The sequence below is a fragment of the Chelonoidis abingdonii genome, chromosome 1 (genome assembly GCF_003597395.2).
Source record: "Chelonoidis abingdonii isolate Lonesome George chromosome 1, CheloAbing_2.0, whole genome shotgun sequence".
NCBI lineage: Eukaryota > Metazoa > Chordata > Testudines > Testudinidae > Chelonoidis > Chelonoidis abingdonii.
In genome coordinates, this window is record NC_133769.1 from 310395716 (window position 1) to 310418953 (window position 23238).

The 23238-nt window shown below is 43.8% G+C and overlaps 1 protein-coding gene across 2 annotated transcripts in view; it reads left to right on the plus strand.

Moving 5' to 3' along the window:
• Positions 1-1431: 1431 nt before the first annotated feature.
• DNAJC15 (DnaJ heat shock protein family (Hsp40) member C15) overlaps positions 1432-23238 on the plus strand; it is a 42493-nt gene continuing 20686 nt past the window's right edge. For both annotated transcript variants that reach the window (XM_032781771.2, XM_075061570.1), the window contains exons 1-3: positions 1432-1641; positions 12234-12285; positions 14618-14691. In XM_032781771.2, the coding sequence (XP_032637662.1) occupies positions 1540-1641; positions 12234-12285; positions 14618-14691 (228 nt within the window). In that variant the 5' untranslated portion in view covers positions 1432-1539. The remainder of the gene's footprint in view (positions 1642-12233; positions 12286-14617; positions 14692-23238) is intronic.

The following is a 23238-nucleotide window of genomic DNA, read 5'->3' on the forward strand; positions in this document are numbered from 1 at the left end:
TTGGATCTGTGTTCACCAGGAAATTGGTGAAGATTCTCAAGACTACCCAGGGAAGAAAATCAGTGCTTGGGGGTGGTGGTAGTGATACCAGATCTAAGCTGGTAATTAAGCTTAGAAGTGTCCATGCAGGTCCCCACATCTGTACCCTAAAGTTCAGAGTGGGGAAGGAACTTTGACAGCAGCTCATATTGTGAGAGTGAATTACAGAGAATTTGAGTGTCCCCTTCCAAATACAGGTTAATTGCCATCCAGGAAACAAACTGCAAAATCCTGCCTGGCCTCAGGAAAGAATTACACCAAATCCTTAAAATCCACTGAGAAAGTCTTCCTGTCCTCATCCACCACAAATTAGTGAGGAGTCAGAGAAAAGGTCTGGTAAAGTGAAGACAAACAGTTCCTAGATTGTGCACATGGGAACAAGGTGTTTTCGGGGGGGGGCCTTTGGCTCAGTAATTTGCTTTCTGCTCTGGTGTGACATACCCTGAACCTGTTGACCTTCAGGGTGCAACGAGGAGCCTATCCAGGGGTGAAAGTAACTTAAAACGACTTACCAGTACTCAGGAGTCCTGAGCAGGGGGCGTGGCCTCAACCAGAAGGCCTGGGAGCCCCGGGGCCTTTAAATCACCCCCAGAGCTCCTACTGTTACCACAGTGGAGCTCAGGGCCCTTTAAATCACCATGGGACCCCTGCGGCAGTTACCCCAGGTCTCTGGCAGTGGGGCTCAGGTGACGCTTTAAAGGGCTCGGGGATCCTCACAGAGGCTGGAGCCCCGGGCCCTTTAAATCCCCACCTGAGCCCTGGTGCCGCTACCCGGGGCTCCAGCAGTGTGGCTTGGGCAGCGCTTTAAGGGACCCGGGGCTCCAGCACAGCGTACTGGTTCTTGCCAGTACGCCGTACTGGGCCGTACCAGCTTACTTTCACCTCTGGGCCTGTCGCCTCTTTTGGGGGTTGAGGGGTGGACAGGTAGAAAGGTGATGTAATTTATCATGTGGGCATGAGAGTCTTAGTGGTGACAACATTTCATGATGAGCCATGTGTATTATTTTACATATTTTTAAACATGACGATGTGAAAGGCACATTTTAAGATTGGGGGGCAGGGAGACTGTGGGGCCAACCAGTTTGGGAGGGTGCAATAGCTGACTCCGGAAGGAACTAAATCCCCCAGGGGGCTGTGTTCACAGGCCCTGACTACACTAGCAGCCTCTTTCTGTCCTCACTCCATCCCAGGGACAGGGTCAGACTGTGTCCTATGAATGCCCCTTGGGTGCCCACCTCCCCCCAGGGACTGGACTATGTTTAACTCCTTCGGGCACCCCACCCCCGCCTGGCTCTCACGCCCACCCTCCGCCCCTCTGACTCAGGCCGGGAGATGCTTGCACAGGCGGCTGACGTCCGCACTTGGCCCCGCCCCTCACAGGAAGGCGAGTGGGGGCGGGGCTGGCACAGCGTGAATCGCGTTTGTTTAGTGGTGCCCGGCCTCGGAGCTTGCTTGTCCCTAGCGGGGCCCCGTACGGCGCCCTCACTCTTTCGGCTTGTCATGGAAGGTGCCGGTTCCTCCTCGGAGATTCTGCGCTACGCTGAGTACGCGAGGGTCCCCGGCGGCGGCCGGCAGGGTGAGCCCGACACGGACAGGGGGCTGGTAAGTGTGGGGCAGGGAGCCCGCCTCTGGCGCGCTCCTTCCCCTCCCCCAGCCACTAGGATGGCGGTTACCGCTCCGCGCCCCCGTCTGGCCCTTCCCTGTGCCGCGAGGAAAGGGCTCTCGAGGGGGACTCACCGCCCGAGGTCACGCGCGCCTCAGCCGTTAGGGATAAATCCTTGGCGCTGGCTGGAGAATTCCGGGGCGCAAAGGCTCCTGGAGCCTGCTGGGGAGGAAGGACCCTGCCTGGTTCCTGGTGCCCGGCACTGGGCACCGCGGGGAATCACGCTTGTGCGGGGTGGGGGAAATACACCTGAGAGGGTGAATGGGTTCGTGACTGTCACTCTAACACGTGTTCTGTGCCACCGCCACAGGCAGTTCTCCCACCACTGCGAGCCAAATTGGGAGCCCTGCCCTAGCTGGCTGCTACCGCCAAGATTTTAAGCTCCATGTTGATTAAGACCTCAGTGCTGACCTGATGCTTAAAAGGGGTGACTGGACTTGAATATAGTCTGAGTATCTACAAATGTTTAATAAAAGGCTGTTCAGTCTAGCAGAAAATAACACGATCCAACAGCAGGAAGTTGAAGCAAAACAAATTCAGTTTAGAAATAAGGGATAATTTTTTTTAACAGTGAGTGATAATTAACTGTTGGACCAGTTTATCAAGCATCATGGTGGATTCTCCATCACTGACAATTTTTAAGTCAATATTGGATATTTGCCTAAAAGATCTGCGGTAGAAATTATTTAGGGGAAGTTCTATGGCCTGTGTTATGCAGGAGATCAGACTAGATCACAATGGTCCCTTCTGGCCTTGGAATCTAGGGAAAAAGGTTTGTTTTAACAGTCTGAGGCCTGTGTACACAGGAGTTTCCCCCACTTCTATTCCCTAGTAGAGACAGGGCCTAGGATTATTTTATTTGCATACCATAAAAAGGCAGCTTTAAAATTTTCATCTGATGTTTTATTACTTTAATTCTAAATTTAAATTATTTTCTGGGCTCTGAGAGTTACACTTAGGAAATTTAATTCTCATCAGACAGAGAGCCCATGAAGCACTGGGTAAATTGGGGAGTAAATGGAGGCAAAATGCCACTGAATTTTAGGTAATGTGCTCTAGTGAAAAGATTTTGTACCCTTTTCTAATGTCTATTTATATTCGTTTTGGTGATCAGTTCATGGAACAGTGAAAAATAAAATGGAGGCAACTGCATGGCTTAGTTCTTAAAACATTGGCCACAGTTGGCATTACTGAAAGTAAACATGCTTCTAGTGCAATGGGGAAACTTTCACCACTTAAAATATGCCCTGTGATATGTTTTGCTTATGTCATTATTTGTGTTGCCATAGCGCAAAGAATTTTTCTACTATGAAGGGACAAAAAAAAAAATCATTTCTCTATGTATTTTTCATCCACTGTTGTTACAAGTTAAGATTACTATAACTTTAGAGCTCTCTCCCCCTCCCCCATCTCATCTTTTCTTCAGTAGATTCCTTTCGTGTGCTTCTGACAGCACTTCATGTATAATTAGGTTCACTGTTTTCTGTGTACTTTCTCTTAGGGTTTTATAACACTACCATCCATCGTTGTAGTAGCTGAGTGCATTCCACTTAAAGTGAATAGCAATAGTAAAACTCCTAGTGGACTTGGTAGTCTCTGGTTCTTCTCCCCTTTCTGGAGAGGGGAGACTAAGCTCCACTTCGGGTATTGTGTGTTGTGCTTGTGTTGGTTGTTTCATTGATTGTGTTGGGTTTTTGTTTTTTTGGACGGAGGATGTTGTCTTGCTATAGTAAAAAGGCTTTTTCAAAGAGTCAAGTTTTGCAGTATTTTCTGGAGAGGGTCAGACTCAGGATTCACCTAATTCCCTTTAGACGTTCATTCCATAAAATCTATGGCGGAGACAGTTCTCCTTAGCTGAGGATCCCTTTGTTCCCAGCTCTCATGTGCTTCATCCTGGGTTTTGTGATCTGCATTGTCCTTGCACTGCTGTCAGAGGGGTTCATCGATAGAAATTCAGTTAATGTAGCTGGGAATGATGCATTAATTGTTTTGATGATTAGCATTAGAGCCTTAAAGTGGCATTGGAAACTGAGTAGATGCGAGTGTAGGGATTTGAATTCAGGTCTTACGTGTTCGTGGTGATCTAGAACCTGGAGAAAGCAGGCAGCCATATTTTGTATTATTTGAAGCCAATCCATTGTTTTCACATTCAGCCATAGGTGCTGAAACTCGGAATGCTGAGGGTGCTGCTGTAGCTCCTGTCTTGAAATAGTAATAACCAAAATACATGGTTTCCATCTTCAGTATCCACGCTATAAAAATTGTTCCAGTATCACTGCATTTTGCTCCAGCGAATGGTAGTAATCCAGCCTAGAGCTGAAAAATGAATGGATCACTGTGGCCAGGTCCTTGTTGGAAAGGAACGGTGGAAGTTTCCTAGAGTGCTGGAGGTGAAAGAAGGCATTTTTATTCACTGATTCTATCTGATCATTCAAGTTTAGTGAGATGTCAGATTTTTAGAAGGTGGCTTTGCACTGATTCAGTGAATAGAGGTTGTCCTTCAATGGATGGTCTCGACTGTGTCTCAGCTAGTTTTTCAAAAAGTTTCATCATTTTCAGTTGTGCTTGGCATTGGTTTGAATCAACTATACTTAATCCAAGAGTTGATGTTCTATAGGTTTTCTGATATCTTAGTGAGGATGGTTGCATTAGTGGTGAAAAATCTTGTAGCTGAGTGTCATCAATAGGGCCCAAATTCATAGTCCATTTTAGTCAATTTCTCGACCAGGGGATTTTAAAATTAGTTATTTTCTGTTTACATCTGAAATTTCAGTGTTGGAACTGTGGGTGGATAGTGTGGGGGGGCAGGGTCACAAGGTTATTGTAGGGGAGGAGTGGGATTGCCACCCTTCTGCCCTCCTGCCTTCAGAGCTGAGCAGCCACAGAGGAAGGCTGCTGGCTGAGCATCTAGCTCTAAAGCCAGTGCCTATCAGCAGCAGAAGTGTGGGTCATCGGGTCTAGGCGGTGGGTTACCATATATCTGGTTTTCCTGACAGTCTCCCACTCCAGTGTTTGGGGGGTGGGTGGTGACAGCTGGAGATGCAGCCTCACAGTGTGTGTGTGGGGGTGACAACTGGAGACAGGGAGATTGCTGCAGCCAGGTGAGGTTCCCGGAGGTATGTCTGACCCGCCCTGGGAGCAGCCCCTGCCAGGGAAGAGAGAGCTTGTCACTCCTCATCCCCAGCTGGGACTAACAGCTGGAGCCCTGCACAGGGTAGGAGCCCCTGACTGGGCACCAGTTTTCATGGAGAAAAGAGATTCATGGTTCATGAGGTGTTTTTCACAGCCATGAATTTGGTAGGGCTCTAGATATCAGCATATTATTGGCAGCTGAGCCCATAGTATGTCACTATTTCTTCCAGTGGTTTTGTATATATTGAAAAGCAGAGGGGGTGATCTGAATCTCTCTGGAATTCAGCAGGTGAGGGCCTATGGAGAGAAGGAGTTATTAGACATCACTATTCTGAGGTCTGTTGGAGGGGAATGGTTGGAGTGACTGTAGTGCTGTACCATCTACTCCAGTTATGCCAGGTAGGCAGGTTAGTATTATCTTGTGATCTGGTGTGTAGCAGAGAAACCCAGCAATATGAACATGGGCATTGTGCTTGTGTATGTACCATGTCCATCTTTTAGGGCCACTAGGACTGTCTCTGTGCCCTAGCTTGAACCAGACTGAAGCATCCAGTCCATCACATTATGTAGGAGTTTGCTGGTTACTACTTTCTGAATTATTTTGCCCAGGAATGGGATTTTGGATACAGGATGAGGTCTCCGGGGTCGAGTGATGACTTCTTGAGGATTGAGCAAGCTATTCATTTTTCAAAGAGTTTGACTGATACGGCTCTCTGAAGGAGGTATTAACAGAATATATTGGTCAGCTTCCCCAGTTTCAGCATGAAAGAGGTACACAAATGTGTGAGAGAGCTTTCTAAAAATAGGAAAATGTGATTGTAGAATTACAGAAATTGGCATGGGACTTGCTAGATGGAGTACCTGAAACTACTTCTTTCACTTTTTGAAACTGTTTAGATTTCAAGTTTATTTCTTTTACAGTTAATTCAAAATCAAACTAAGGGACATGCCTAAGTCAACTTTGATTTCAAAGGGACTACTTACATATTTAAAGTTAAGCACATGCTTAAGTACTTTGCTGAACAGGGTCCTAAACCACTATCAGTAGCCAAATCTTATCAGTTCTGATGGGCTAGAAAGGTGCTTTCTCTGTCCCTGTCCTTTGCAATATACTTTAGCCACTTAAAGGCCTAAAAAACAGTAACATAAGAAGCCCACAGAAGGGGGGAGGGGGAAAGGGAGGGAGAGGGGAAGTCTGCAAGAGAGTGCCTGTGTGTATGTAGGGGTACTATGTGAGAGAGACGGTGTGTGTGTTGGGGGAATGTGTGAGTGGTTGTGTATGTTGGGAGACGTATGTTGGGGGAGTGTGTGTGAAAGAAAAAGAGACGAAGTATATATATATGTGTGTGTGAGAGAGAGAGTGTGTGTATTGGGTGACTGTGTGTGTTACCATGCTGTCTCTTTAAGCAGAGAACTCACCAGCCTGAACACTTGTTCAGATAATGGTAGGCAGTAGCCGCTCCTGAGCCAAAGGCTGGTGCAAAGACAGGCACCCGCCCCAGATCAGCGTAGACCGGGTACAGCGGCGGGAGGGACGGGGACACCCAAACATTAGCTCTCTGCCACTGGCTCTGCGCAGCAGATCAGGAGACTCCTGAGGCTCCCAGTCTGGAGCAGCTTGACTCTCTTTAAGTGTGACTGCACATAGCTCTGTATGGTCCTAGTGCCTGGGAGAGCAGGATGCCACGTTAATATTTCGATTCCATGATTCTGTCCATGTTCTTATTAATGTGGATTTCATAGTGCTCTACTCATAGGATTCAAAGCTCCATGCTTTGACTCTTCTGTGTAAACTGATATGTCCTAAAAAATTAACGTAGAGACTGGTTTTACATTAGTATCAGGTGGTTCTGTTATTCCTGCACAATGGTCCTGCAATAAAACTTTACATGTGGATGGAAATTTGATATAGTTGATGTTTTACTTTTTCTTTCCTCTGATCCCCTTATTGAATAGAACATCACAGAATTATGGATTACAGAAATTTTACATTTAGAGATATTTCTTCAATTGTTCTCCATGTCCACTGAGGGGAGGACAAGAAGTAATCTAGCTTAATATGCATCAAGGGTGATTCAGGTTAAATATTAGGAAAAACTTTCTAATTACAAGGATAGTTAAATACTGGAATAAGTTACCAACGGAGGATATGGAATTCCTGTCAGTGGAGATTTAGAAGAACAGGTTTGAGAAACATCTGTCACCATAAGTGCCGATGCTGTGGATGCTCCAGGGCTGGACCACCCAGAGGAAAAAAAACAGTGGATGCTCAGCACTCCCTGGGAGCCCTGTGGGTCAGCTCCTGCCCAGTGCCTGCCGCCCACCGTGGATCAGCTGTTTTGCGGTGTGTAGAAGGGGATGGGGGGAGATGGAGGAGTGAGGACAGGAAAAGTGGGGAGGGGCATAAAAAGGTGGCGGGTGTAGCCATAGGTGGACCTGGGCAGGCCACGGGCTACCTATTTAGCATCCAACCAGGCCCACCCTAATCAAGGCCGAAGCCCCTTGAATCCACAGGCTGGGACTCCCAAGCCTGGCTTGGTGTCTGTTGGCCTAGATGTGTCCCTCTCCTGCTGGTGCTGCACACTGCTGCCCCAGTCTCCGGCCCCCGTGCCTGGAGCATGCCTTGTTCGGGTGCGTTTGGCCAGGGCTAGCGCTGAGGCGAGAGACTGGGGCAGCAGCGCACAGTGCTGGAAGGAGAGGGAAGTGGCTGGTCGGGCAGACGGACATCAAGCCGGGGTTGGGAGGGGCAGGTGAATGGAGCTCAAGCCCCGTTGGGCCCCTACCCCATGGGCACGCCCTACAGTCTGTGTGCCCCTGGCAGGCTCATCTTCGGGTGCCTGCTGAGTGCTAAGGGCCAGCTGGAGTAGGTGGGGGGAAATAGGTACTCCTTCCCTGCTACCACCTCTCCCCCCTTGCCCGCCAACCCAGTTTTCTTGTCCGAGCTACACTGGGGCTTGGTAGAGGCTTGGAGGAAGGGGTGGAGTGAGGGCTGGGCTTGGGGCGGAGTGGGGTTCAAGCAACCCCTGGCAACACAGTACGTCGGCGCCTTTGTCTGTCACATCTGGTCTAGGTATAGCTGTGTCTGCCTCAGTGCAGTGAGATGGACTTCACTAGATGACCTATTGAGTTCCCTTCCAGCCCTTTGTTTCTGTGATTCGTTACTGCTGTTAATGCAACACAGTAGATTGAGAATTTGTGGAGAGAGGAATTAAATCATTGCATCTTTTTGTTGTTGTGTTATAGAGTAAAAGCTGTTGAATAATGCATCTTTAAAAGGTCATGAGTTAGCCTCTGTACACTTGCGGTATATGACATTGTTTGAATTGATATAATGGAAATAACATTTATTTGGGGGGTAAACACTTTTTCATCCTTTATTTATTATCTAGCAGTGTGGTCTGTCATGTCTGAAGCAGGCTTTCTAATCTGTCTCTTCTGCTCTGCATTTCTTTTTAAAAAAATAAATAAATAAGAAAATCTAGCCTTTGCTGATTCAGCAACACTTTCCTTGCTGTTGTCTGCACCCAAAAAGCTTTTTTATTGTACATTGAATTAAATAGTAAGAATAAAAATACTGAGATCAGCACAATAGGATATACCAGTGATTAACCCAGGAGAGCTGATTCACTAAAAAAGAAGTGTTTGTGGGTCAGCTGCTTTTGTATGAAGTTGTAATGGAACAGAAGACATCTTTGACGTTAATTTGTTACTTGGCTGTTAAGGGAATACTTTAAATATAACTACATCTAAAGCCTATATTTTACAAATTCCTTAACAGTACACTTTTCAAAATGTAAACCTTAAGTAAGCATGCTGTTGAAAGTTAATGACCCTTTATTCATACAGTTTCTACTATGCTGCATGTATAACTTATTTTCAAGCAATGGGAGGAAAAAATAGTTTGGTGATACTAGTCTCATAGAACACAAATCTCTTTGTCCCTCAGAGTGCTAGTAAATTGCTTTTTAACATCAACAAGAAATCTGTGAGCTTAATTCAAAACTTGTGCTTTTGATATCAGTAATACTTAGCACGTTACAAGTTTCAAAGCAGTGTAGAAACTGATTATTCTTTAAAATATCCAGTTGAGATAAGTGGGTACAGATGAGAACACAAAGGGAAGGCTAAATGATTTACTCCAGGCTACTCATTGAGTCATTAGTGGTACTTGGAGTTACTGTTCATTCTACTGGACCTCATGATCTGTCATTTAACGACACAGTATTTTTATGTATAGATTTAGATTCATCTTGGGTCATGTGGAAGAATATAGGATTATCAACTTAGATTTTTAGTGGATTTCTCTACAGTAGAAACTTCAGTTTAGCACTAAAAATACTGAAATAACAGTTGAGTCCTTGGTTAGTGTATGGAGGATTTCATTAATACACTTCCATAGTGTGCCTAAACCAGTTCAACTGAATGACTCTTTGATTTGTATTTACTAAATTATTTAAGAAATCTGTACCCATTTTTATCCAGCAAACTAAAAAATTACACCATGAGCTGTTTATCAGTTTTTTTCAAGATACAGTTAACCTGGATACTTGTGAACCTCCATTCACAACTTCTGAAAAATTGTAACATGCCACATTAGGACTGGTGGTGTTTATCAGATATCTGGAAAAGTGAACAGTAAAGTGACAATTTTACAGATGAGAAAATATTTTGTTTATTCAAGAATAAATAAAACTGAAAAATTTCAGAGGGACCTAACAAAGTTAGGCGAGTGTCCAGAGCAATGGCAGGTGAAATTTTCATTTTGACAAATACAAAATAATAAACTTTGGATGGAATAAAGAGAACTGCTAGCACATGTTGCTGTGCTCTTAACTAAAAAAAAGATCTAGCTGTTACTTGGACATTCAATGAAAGTCTTTGCTTAGTACACAGCAAAACAAAACAAACAAAAAGTATACTAAAAATAGTATAATGCAATTATGTATCAATATGATGCCTTCTCCTGAAATACTGTGTCAAGTTCTGGTCACCTATCTCAAAAGAGAGAGCAGAAATAGAAGAGGTTCAAAAACAGGTGTGAAGTGATTAAAGGCCTGGCAAGACTTCTGTGTGACACATGGTTGAAAAGATTGTGACTGTTACATTTAGAGAGGAGATAAATGGGAGGGAATATAAAAATAATAATAAATGGTATGGTGAAAGTAAATTGAGTGCTCCTGTTTACCCTTTTCTATAGTACAAGGGGAAGTTTCATGACACTAAGTAGCAACAACTGTAAAACTGATTATAAACTTTTTTTACATAATTAACATGTGAAACTTTATGCTAAACTTTGAGACCAAGATCCTAATTACATTCAAAGTAGGATTAGATATTTAAATTGATACTGAGAATGTTGACAGTTACAGAAGAACTAAATAAAATATAGGAAGAAAACCTCTTTTAGGACCAATATAAATCCCATGCTTCAAGCAGAATCCAATGACTAATTGGTAGAGAGGTTAGGAAGAAGCCTTTCTTATTGGCAGTTATTGAATATTTGTCTATGAAGTTTAATACACCTTTCTCTGAAGCATCCATTACTGGCCATTGTCAAAGACAAGATACTGTAATAGATGGACCACTGACTTGGTATAGCGGTTTCTATGATTCCGCCCCCCTACCCAATCCCACCAATTCTGATGTTTCCACAGGGAAAAAAAATCCCATCTGTCTCCAAAAGTTTCAAATCTCTAATGACTTGCCTGGGGAGTCAGAAGAAATGGGGTCTCAAGGTATGAAACAAAAAAAAATACTGCAGGCTGATGCTTGCCAGGAGGAATAGGAGCTAGGAGGACAAGTCAAGGGCTCCCTTTGAAGCAGGAAGACAAAGGTAGCTGCTTTGGGGAAGAACATCAGAGTTTCAAAAATACACCTCCACGAGCTTTCTCTCAGCTGCTGTGCCCCATGTGGAGGTAGTGGGAGGGAAAACAAGAGCTACCAGAACTTTTTGCCTTGATGGGGTCTGTCTATGTCTGAGTGACAGAGGACCTAGAAAGCCCTAGGCAGTATTACACTCCCAGCTGTGTTGTAGATCTCCCAGGCTGGATAGACTAACACACTAGCTCTGTTCAAGCTAGTGTGCTAAAAAGAGCAGCATTCATGTGGCGGCATGGGCTGGCCACCAAAGTACAGACCCAGGGTTGCTGGATCAGTCTTGTACTTGAGAAGCTAGGTCACACCATCTCCCATGCTACAACATTCATGTTGTTTTTTGAATCCGCTAGCTGAAGCACAGATAGCATGTGTTTGTTCAGGCTGAGAGGCTCCCAGCTGCAGTGTAGATGTATCCGTGTAGATTCTATTTTACCAGCTGTAGCTGATGCTGATTGCATTGGGGAAGTAGTATCAAAGGTTGGGGGTTCTCCCAGTTATTACTCTGTAAGTCTAGGGCAGGGATCGGCAACCTTTGGCACACGACCCACCAGGGTAAGCACCCTGGCAGGCCAGTTCGGTTTGTTTACCTGCCGTGTCCACAGATGTGGCTGATCGTGGCTCCCACTGGCTGCAGTTCCCCACTCAGGCCAATGGGGGTGGTGAGAAGTGGCGGCCAGCAGATCCCTCGGCCCTTGCTGCTTCCCTCAGCCCCCATTGGCCTGGGACGGCGAACCGCAGCCAGTGGGAGCTGCAATTGGCCGAACCTGCGGACGTGGCAGGTAAACAAACCAGCCCAGCCCGCCAGGGTGCTTACCCTGGCGAGCCGCATGTCAAAGGTTGCTGATCCCTGGTCTAGGGACTGTGTCTGAGTTAATACTCCCTTTCCTAATCCCAGCAATTCTGTCATGATGAGATTCCTGTGCAAAGCCCTAATGCAAACTTTATTCCATTTGTAATCACAATCCAACCACCCAGATTTTCTAGTTAACATTATTAAGTTTTCTGTTATCTGTGTCCTTTTAAACTAAATTGGAGTTTTACTCTGTGAATTATTTCAAGTAACTGTAGCAGAATGGTTTTGCGTGTCATTTTATATTATCTCCTGTGAAAATGTTTTAGCAAATCATATAATTGTGATATGCTAGTAAAAGTCAGTTTTAAGCTAAACATGAAGTTTTGTCAGAGGTTATGTAATGCCACAGAACAATGAAAGCTATTTCATTTTCCAGTGTTTGTTTCTTATTTCATGCATTAAAATGTATCCAAGATTTTGTTACATTTTTAAGCACTGCAAATATTGCTGCATTCCAAAGTTAAAATACATGGAGAAAAGGTTGTCATTTCCTTTTATAAGAAAATAATAAAATATTAAACCTTAATAGAAGAGTCACTAAAGGGTTTACAGAAGTAGACCAAATGGTATGCACGTTCAGACTTCAGAAATGCTCGCTGTTGCAACAGATTTACAATTTATTTAAAATCAGAACTTAAATTTTATACTGACTCAATTTTTTTGTTATAGGCCAGAACTATGATGGCAGTTGGCCTGGGTGTTGCAGCTGTTGCATTTGCAGGTAACTGAACAGCCATCTGAACATGCGGTCCCAGCATGATGATGTGCCCAAAAGGGTTAATGCGATATATAAGCAGGAGCATAAGAAGTTGGAGTAGGGAGGTTCCATATGCCACTCGTGAGCCCATTACTGAAATACTGTGTCCCGTCTTAGTGTCCACCCTTGGAGAGATGTAGAAAAGTTGGAAAGATTCCAGAAAGAACTACCAGAATGGTTTGATGTCTGGAAACCCTGACCTAATGAAGTTGAATGTGTTTAGCCATCAAAGATAATCAGAGGGACTTCATCAGTCTACAGGTACCTACACAGAAGGAAGATACAGGATAATAGAGTGCCCTTTAATCTAGTTTACAAAGGCATAACAAGATAACAGTGGCAGAGAGGTGATGCGTCTTTTTCCCACTTTGAATTTGTCTAGCAAATTTTAGCAGTGAAGGTAATTAACCATAGGAACTACCAGTGTTCCCTCTAATTTTTTATGTCCATGTGCGGAATGAATTTTGTTATGTGTACCAATACGGAGGTGATGTGTGACAAATCACCTTCATATTGGTGCACATAACAAAATTAATGTGGTGGGGGTAGGGCCAAAGGGTTTGGTGTGTGGGAGGGGGCTCCAGGCTGGGGCAGAGGGTTTGGATGTAGGGGGAGGAGTGAGGGCTGTGGCTGGGATGCGAGCTGTGGGGTGGAGCCGGGGATGAGGGATTTGGAATGTGGGAGGGGGCTCAAGGCTTTGACAGAGGGTTGGGGTGCAGGCTTTTGGGTGGGGCTGGGATGCAGGGTTTGGGGTGCAGGCTGCCCCGGGGCTGCAGTGGGAAGAGAGGACTCCCACCAGCCCTCTCTCACCGCAGCAGATCAGGGCCCGGGGAGAGGCATGTGCCTCTCCCTGTCATGGCAGTTCCAGTGGGGCTGGGCCAGGCCAAGGGAGGGGCACCTCTTCCCTGGCTGTGGCAAGTCTGGGGCAGGTACGCACTGGAGCTGACGGGGAGGGGCATCTCTCCCTGCCAGGGCAGGTCCACATTAGGGGAGAGGCATCTCTCTCTGCTGCAGTCCTGAGCCCCTGCGTGGGGCTTAATAGGCAGCTGTGTGAACGTGCAGCTTAGAGAGAACTTAGGGAACAATTTACCCAGGGAAGTGGTAGGTTCTCCGTCTCTTTAAATCAAGATATGTTAATCTGAAAGAGAGATTCTAGTTCAACCACAAATTATTGGGTTTAATTCAGGAATTACAGGTTGAAATTCTGTGGCCCACGTTATATGGGAGGATCAGGGGTTTCTTCTGGCCTTGAAATATACAAATTGATTTCTGTTCACTTCAGGTAATCAAATCAAACCAAACCATATTAACTTGATTTCTTTGTAAACCTAAGCACACACTTGCATGATTGAAGTGACCTATGTAGCCATCTTGATTGTTAAGAATAAAAGCAAAATGCTATCTGGCTAAAGCATTCTTATTTTAAAAAATAAATAAAATTGCATAATGATGACTAAATTTTCCTGTATATAGTAAGCAAAAAATAAGAACAAAACAACAACCAAACAAAAAAACTGATCATTCCTACCATGGCTCTGATGCAGTTTCTGATACTGAACTTAGTAGACCTACTCCATTCTTTCCCAAAATGGAGTAGAATTTACTGACTGATGAATACAGCTCCATCCAGTCTGGTTTTTGTATTTAGAGGGGTCATGGCTATGTTGGGTCTTTAATGGTGCTGGATCAAAAAAGACTCCGTTTTTCACTAAATGAAAAAAGAATGCAAAGAATTACCATTCAGTGTGATATTGGTGCAAAGTTGTATGAATACTGTAAGGAGTAAATTTGGAACCAACTTTGAGCTGTACTTATTTTGGTGAATTACATTACAAATACAAGCTATAATTGCTAATTGCAGTATTTCCTACAATTTACAAGCCAAATATCTCAGTTTATCCTAGCCAAACATATCTGAATATATTGGCCTGGGGAACAAACGTGAATCTTGCAATTCATTACTTTCTTTTTAGATAAAAATCAAACTTCTCCCTCTCCTTAATATAAAGATTGAAAAATGCAACCTATTGCAAACTCATCAGCGAACTGTTCTGGGCCTGACTACAAAACTGACTGCTCAGGGAACATCTTGAAAAGCTGTAAAGCGCAACAGTGCTTGCCAGCAAACAAATGACATGAATAGATTAAAAATGGAGATGGCTTTGATTTTTAGACCAAAAGTCCTGTGCTGGTATTATACTTGCAAAATAAGTGTTTGCACAGGTACACTTAAAAAAGAAACCTTCACAGATGTTAAGTTTAATTTTTTTATTATTATTATTTAATTGTTTTTCAGGTCGCTATGCTTTCCAGGTCTGGAAACCACTGGAACAAGTATTCACAGAAACAGCAAAGAAGATTGCAACCGCTGTAAGTTGAGGTTATTTTACCATAAATCATTTAAAATTTATATTTAAAATCACAAACATGATTTAAAATTGAAGAGAAACATTTTAGGGTACCTAGGTAGATTTTCCAGTGCAAGATTATTCTCAACGCTACATGCTCCAGTGCTTTGTTCGGTGTAGTTTTAAATGCTTCCAGATGAATTTTTCTCAAAAGATGTTGGTGCAATATAGCGTGTGAGTCGAGTTCCCTAATATGATTTTCCTAGTCTCAAAATTGTTTGCCAGAGAGTGTATAAGGGATGTGATCATGGCCCATTTAACTATAGCAGACTTCTCGAAGGATCCAAATGACTATCCATGACCTAAGATATCACTATAAATAATGGAAAATAAAAATCTCTAGTCACTTTTCTTTCAGACGTGGCTTATTAAAACGTAAACAAATTTCTGGGGAGGTTTTTCACGGTAACATGAAAAAGAATTGAAGCCTGTTTTCTCTCTGACAGATCAGTTGTGCTTTTATCCACTGTGTCCGAGCTAACAGCTACCTGAATTTTTAACCAGATTGCCTCTTCTCCTTCATCCTGTGTTCCACAAAATGGTATGTCCATCAGTGGAATCTTTGTTGTGCACGCTCCTTAGTATCTACTCTTGGCTTCAGTGACTGTGTCCTCTTCTGGAATCTGGGCTAACAAAAGTTTCTTCCATTCCTCTTTGAGGAAGCGAAGTCCCACTAAGGGGGATATTTGTTTGTTTCAGTGGATCCCTTCAGAGGCCTCAGGATATGGACAGTTCTGTATTCTTCGCAGTGTGGAATGCTTTCCCTGTAGGGGGCATGCTGAGGTTTAATATTTAGTGCAAAGCATATGGATATTCAAGTAAAAGCAAACCTTAGTCAGCACCACATCCCCTCTGTGGTGAGATGAAGGGCAACAGGGTCTTTTCACCCTCCCAAACAGAGTAGTAGGTGGTAGAATTTAAATGAACACAAAAGCAAACAGCAAGTGACTGATTTTTCACACATGGTGCCATGATAATGCCACTTCTATAGCAATGTAGATGGGGAGCAAAGGTGGGTAAAGCATGGAGCTTAAGAGAAAAAACAAAATTGTGGAATCTAACTTTTGTGGGTACCATTATAAAATAAATTCTTAGTGTTTGGGTACACTGGAATTTAGGATGCGCTGCCATGTGTGTAAGTGAATGTGCAAAGCATAGGGCTGATTTCAGAATCTGTACACTGGCTGAGTCCAGCTGACGGGTGGACTCTTTCTTGCTCTGTAGGTCTAAAAAATGCATTTAAATCAAAGTTTCCCCCCTCCCCCAGCTTAACTACCTTTCTGTCTAGAATAATGTACTCTTCTTCTTCGAGTGTTTTGTTGACAGGGATTCCAATCAAGTGCACGCGCGTTGCATGCATAGTTGCTGGAAACGTTCCCCCCCCACAGCAGCTCCCATCAGGTCGGCTGTGGAGCCCTCTTGAGTGGCGCCACCTTGGCGCTCAATATATGACCCCGCCGACCCACTCCCTCCTCAGTTCTGTTTTATCGCCTGTGACAGTTTTCGGAACTGCAAGTGGCTTGCTTGCAAGTTCTCCTCGCTTCCCCTAGCTTTCTAGTGTAGTTTATCTCAGTAGTATATAGTTGTTCTAGTTCAGTGGTTCCCAAACTTTGACAACCTGTGAACCCCTTTGACTAAAATGTCGTCCCGCGAACTCCCTCCTAAAAATGAATATTTCCAGGGATTTTCTCCTTTACCCGAGTATAAATTATAAAAGCGGTGATCTTGGAAATATAAAAATTGTTTTTATGACATGCTTATTACACACTTTATTATTAATTATTATTTAGCATTGCAGTATTATTACACTATGAAAACGATAACACTCTTCCAAGAGCTCACTTTCGTAGCTTGTATCACTTTGAATAAGCCTGTTATAAGACACGGCTCCTATGTGTCATCAAGGAGTATCAGATGTAAAACAACATGAAGGTATTTAAGAAGCCAACTCAAAGAGTTCCTCCTACACAGGTATTCAAGTCTTGAGCAGTCCAGGCGAGCAACGCACGTTACAAGAAAGCTTAGCTGCCTATTTAATTTTAAAAAACAACAAACTATATTCACCTCCCTTTCCATTTCTTATAAGGAGTCTTGAAGTTTAACTCTCCTCAGTGTGATAGATATGCTTGCTTTGACCTGCTTAGCTTTTGGAGGTCCAGGGGCTCTGGGCTGCTGGCCCCAGGCTGCCCAGGGTCCCTAGGGACAGCTTTGTCTGCCATTAGGGAATTTTTTCCCAAGAACCCCCTGTAACATTTTGCAAACCCCAGTTTGGGAACCACTGTTCTAGTTTGATTAGTTAGTAGTAGTTTCTGTTGGGAATGGGGGGTTCCCCCTCCACCCCGACCTTTCCCCTTGGGGACCTTGGGGTATGCCTCGATTCCTGGGGTTCAGACCCTGCAAGTTCTGCAACAAGCCCATGCCAACAGGCAGTGGTACAAGTAGAAATCATTTCTTGCTGGTACTGGATTCATGGGAGGTACACAAGGAGGGGCACTTGACCTCCCATGTGACTCTTCCCCCCACCACCCTGGGGCCCCCATGCTCTTCCCGTGCCCTCCACCACCCCCCTTTGTATATACAAACATCAACATGCTTAACTACTCACTTTCCCCCAAAATATGTACTATTTCAGTCTGTTTATATGGAATGTGGAATTGGATGAGGAGCCATTTCAGCATATGTATGACTTATTAAGAGAAATTTTAAGTAGAACTGTATCCTAAACTGCATTTATGGTATTGTACCCAAACATTGTATTTCAATGGGAGATTCAACTTCCTTTATAGGAGCAAACTCCTGAAACTCTTAGATCTCACAAAAGTGGTCCATAGTAATGCAAATAGTTCCATTGCCTTCAATGGGATGGATCAAATGATTAAGGGTTTACAGGATTAGGTTCCAATTTTGTAAATTGTTCTGGATGAAACTGACAATGCCTGAGGTGTCAGATCAGAAGGCACTTCTTTGAATAAAGGTGGGCAGATTTGGGATAAGTCTTAGCTCTGTTGCTAAGATGAAGAACATATTTTCAGCAAAGTTTTTGGCAGGTTCTTGACTGATTTAAGGCTGTCAGTGTCCAGCATTATAATCTTCACTTATAGTTCTCTGACCTACAAAGCTGGAAAATGAGGCATTTGTTTTCTTTATTTTGCTGCTCCAGTTCCAGTTAACAAAATGCATGTTAGACTAGTTTGGCTGCAAAGAAGAATTCTAGGTACACTGGGGACAACACCTGATTCCCATCAGGCTGCAGAACTGGGCTGACATCAAAATCCAAATGTCCTCTGGTCAGTGCAAACAGAGACATTCCTCTAATGATTTGAACTTGATGCGATGCAGTATGGATGTCATGGATAATTCAGACCAATGGGGAGAAACAGAATCCAAAACATTGTTTAAACACCTTCCGTCGCCCCCACTTCTCCCCTCTTGAGGACTCCTGACCAGTGTAACAGCACACATATGCTAACAAACTTAAACGAAGTGCAGGTCCCCCCCGGTCCCACTCTCCAGCACTGCAGAAGAGGCATGCCAAGCAGGGTAGAGGCGAATCTCCTGTGACACCCTCCTCTGCAGTCTTGGTCAATGGGTCACGTCCCAGAGAGGGACACCTGGCCCCAAGATCCTTGGAGTTGGCACCGGGAACTTCAGACCCGCAAGGAGTAGCATTGAGCCTGGGGCCGTTGGACTCCGCAGTTCATATGGTGGAGGAGTTGGGGCTACCATCTATTCTGAACACCTTTGAGGCTGCACAGGACCTCATTGCCATGTTAGCATTCTACATCAAGTGCACAAAGCCGTTCAGGAGGTTGAACCAGCTGTTTGTGGCTGTGGTAGACCGCATGAAAGGACTTCCGGTCTCATCTCAAAGATTCTTTTCCTGGATCACAACCTGTATCCGTTCATGTTATGAGCTGGAAAAGGTCCCAGCCCCACCTTTTAAGGCTCACTCCACAAGGGCACAGGCTTTATCAGCTGCGTACTCCTGGCCCAGGTACCGATACAAGAAATCTGCAGGGCAGCTATTTGTTCCTTGATGCATACATTCACCTCTCACTATGCCATCACACAGCACTCTAGAGATGATGCAGCTTTCAGCACAACGATGCTCTAATCACCGATTCCTTAACTCCAACCCCACCTCTGGGGTAAAGCTTGGAAGTCACCCGACTGGAATCGACGTGAACAAGCACTCAAAGAAGAAAAAATGATTACTCACCTTCTTGAAACTTGTTCTTCGAGATGTGTTGTTGATGTCCATTCCAATACCCATCCTCCTATCCCTCTGTTGGAGTAGCCAGCAAGAAGGAACTGGGGAGGGGCCAGGTCAGCAGGGTCATAAATTGAGCACATGAAGGCGCCACTCTAGGGGGCTCCACAGCTGACCCAACAGGAGCTACTAGGCGAATAATTTTCGGCAACCATGCACACGGCGCGTGCACGCCCATTTGGAATGAACGTGAACAACACATCTTGAAGAACAACAGTTACAAGAAGGTGAGTAACTGTTTGTTTGTTTTTTATCTCCCTTCAAATTCCTTCTTTAAATCTTTCTTTCGGCTAGCTTTGCAAGGATGGTCTCCAGTGCAGTTTCTTTCTTCTAACTTGACCTACTCTATTTGCAAACTTAAAAATTTCAAGCATCATACTCAGCATCTTTCACGTGTTCAGAGTTTATTTCTTATAATCGTCATCCCTCTGTTCTCTTCCTTGTTTGCCATTATTTCCTCTGTGTGTCTTATTTAGATTGTTTGTTTGCCAGGGCAGAGACAATATCTTTGTTTTTCTGAAAGTGCGTTGTAAATTTATGGTCCAGTATGTGTATTAAAAAATGTCCAACAGTCAACCAACATTTTTTGGCATTTCTGTTTTACAAGTATCTTCCTCGAGTATCTGTGTTGGGATGTGTTTTCCCAGAATGTATCAATTTAATTATTTCCTGCCTGTGACTCAGAAGATGTGGACAAAGCAGAACAAAACTGATATTTCCATCTTCCAGCTGTGGAAGGAGAGAGCATATTAAGATACCCTTTCCCTAGGATCCTGCAGAATCCCCTGCTGCCCAAAGTCCTTTGTGCTCTGTCTATATGGTTTTTGTGAAGAGGGATTCAAAGCTAGAGAACGTAATCAATAAGATATTGCTTTCTGGACAGTGTTGACTACTGAACTAGTAGCTATCCCAGCAATCATTACTTCTACTCATGCTGCTGGAGTAAACATTTAATAGTAGCATAGTTGTCTATGGTTAATGTTATCACAGGAGAGACTAACAGGACATACGGAAATTTTGGGACCCGTGGGTATAGGCTATAGGTCCCTATGGTTCACCTCAGGCTAAGTATAATCAGAGACTTCACCCAAATCCTAATTTATTTATGTTTGCAGCAATTCCTAGTTCATTACATTCACAGATAGAGTAAACAATATATTGATTTTCTTCCAGATCATTAACTGAACCCATGCTGAGTGGTCATTTAAAGTGGTCATTTAAAATGCCTGTAATCCTGTATGTTGTGTTTCTCACCCATTTTTTATGTAAGCAAAAAGCATGAATAGTCAACAATTCTGGTAATCTTTTAATTAAGATTAGTAACTGAAATATATTGAAAATTACTCTGAATCACTACTTCCCATTTAACTATAACTTAGGTAGTTAAGTATATGTACATAAGTGAAAATACTACTAAAGTCCAGCCTTCAGGTTTCTACTGTAATATCTTATTTCAGTGAAAGGATTAGAGGAAATATTTGGGGGGGGGGGGGTTGTTGTGGTTTTTTGTTGTTTTTTATTTTTATTTTTCATTTTTAGGGGATATAAGTGTTTACATCACCTACCATCTCCTGTAATGGAGCTTTTCCAGAGAAACGCATCTTTTCCAGTTAACTTAGCTTTTCAAAATGTCATTTGCCTCTGATGTCACTAGTGCTGCTTACACTTTTCTGCAAATTCTGTGGTGACATGAGCCTGTCATCACCAAAAAGAGGGAAACATTAATTAGTCATTGGTTTGCATTGCTGAGGTAGATATTACCATTATTATGACTTCAGTCACTTTAAAAGTAAGAAATAAATGAAAAAGAGGTATTTTAATGGCACTCCCTTGCTGAATTGTTGATACATATAAAGACTGAGCTATAACAATAGTAATTCTAAGATAATATGAATGTCCATGGCCCTCAGTACATGCAATTGTGGAAATTCCCTATTCCACAATGAATATATTGCCTCTTTAGCAAACATGGGGCACTACAATAGTTAGTTTGCAATTCTCTCCTTTCCAGTCGGAGTTTGGGATTCTACTCAGTCAGGCTATCACGTGACTGTCAGAGTCTAGGAATAAGATTGGGAGATCGCATCTTCTGTGGTTCATATAGCTCAAGTCAGCCCTTCTAACACAATGTATAAAATAAAGATGTTGAATAGTCTGGGAAGAGGAAATTAATGTTGGGAGTTGCAACATGTGCAGTATTACAGTGGTACCAGAGTGCCACTGTAGGTTGTATCATGACATCTTTTCAATGGTTGATCTTTCTAAGTTCCCTAAAATTGACTTGCTTAGTTGGATTTCTTTGAAATTTGGCATACTTCAGGAGTATGCATGGTAGAGTTAGTGAGCCAAATTTTGAGTCATTTGAGCATGGGTCATTTCCAGAGAGAGAAGCCCTGAAAAATGCTGCATGTTTGTTTTGTTTTCTCAGAGCTAAAGATCAAACTTTTGATGATGTGATGTGGGTCAAAATGGTTTCAAGCTGGCAGGGTAGTGCAGGCACTAACTAAATCATTTTTACACTGTGAATGTGCCAATACAGAAAAACAGCTAGTGGGTTTCCATTCCTGTCATTTTGCATGCTTTAAAGCTCAATTCTTAAGTGCTGTGAAGTCTGAATGGTAAATTGGATTGCTTTGAAATTCGATGTGCCTTGTGAGGGTGCCAGGGTAGGGTTAGTGATCCAAATTTAGAGTCATTTGACCCATGGGTTCCTGAGTTACAGTCCTTGAGAAAAAATAGTTTCCTTCTGCTGCCTTGTTCTGCTTCACTGAGAAGTACTGATGACTAGATGAATCACAGACCTCCCTATGGCTGTGAATTCACCCTTCCGTTAACATAACCAAGGATAAGTTCCTCATTTCCCTCCCCTCTATCATCCTGCCCCAGTAACCAAAGACAAAATGAGTTTTGGATTGAGTGGCTGGAGGTTGGCTACAATTTGAGTTATGGGTAGTAATTTCATTTTGGTGGGTGGGTTGTGTAAACAAAGTATTTAAGGAAAGAAGATTGGACATGTGAATGCTTCCTGGGAGGGGAAGTGTATTGAGGGGTGGAGGAGCAGGGGAATATGATGAGAGGGGTTGGGGCTGCAGTGAAGAGAACAGGGTTATTGGAAGGGGCATGAATAGGGAGGGGTGATAGAGAAAGGGAAGAGGCTGGGGGCTGAGGTGAGGGAAGTGTGGCACTCCACAGCTTTGCCAGTGCACCCCCAACTAAAGCTCTACCATTGCCCACAAACCACCCTGCACCTCCCAAAGCCTTTGGGGAAAATTTAGAGATGTCAATTCTACCTGAGAGGGAAGGGGTAATTAGGGGGCAGAGAAGTGGGGAAAAGGAGGAGAGGGGTTTCGAGCTGCAATGAGGTGAAAGGAAAAGGGGACAAATGGAGGTTGGTGGTAGAGGAAGGAGGCTTGGGGATTAGGGTAGGAGAGGTGGGACAGTGGGAAGGGGGACAATGGGTTGAATGGCAGGAGGACTGGAGGAGAATAGAGGCAGGAATTCTTCCTTCCCATGTATGTACCCAGATATGGGGGGCTTTTTCCCCTTTAGGGAGTCCTGAGCCTCTCTCCCTGCCCTCCTCATATGAGCCGGGGTCTGGAGCCTTGCCCCTGTGGGAGTGTCTGAGCCCTTCTGGCTGCCCCTGCCAGGATCTGGGAGACAGCCAGTATCTTCTCTATGATGCCACAAGTACTCCTAGTTCTCAGAGCTATTGTTTCAGGTTGTATTAATCTCCATGAGGTGTTCTCATTCAGCTGAAAACACCTTATTGAGATGAAATGACCACTTCACACATTTCAGAGCCTCCTGTGCTGCAGAGGGGTGGGCACAGAGCCTTTTCTGTCCATTGTTTGTCTAGCCTTCCAGTTTAAAGGACGTTTAGAGGACATTTCTAAGCGCTGTAAAATCTTTGTGGTTATATAGATTTTCTTGAAATTTGCTAAGCTTTGTGGGAGTGCAGAGTAGGGTTAATGACCCACCCATCCGCACCCCCCGTTGCGGTTGTTTGAACTGGGGTTCCAGATATATGAGCCCTGAAACAACAAAATTATTTTTCTAGCAGTTTCTAGTGGGGTTTTGCACAGAACTAGTGATCAATCTATTGCTGTGATGTGGGTCAGAGTGGTCTCTTGGTCAGTTTTACCCAAGTAGTGCATGGCAGCCACTAAGTCTTTGGGGGACCGAAATTGTGAATTTAAGTTCACTTTTTCGCTTGCATAGATGGTGGATAGTACTCTGAAC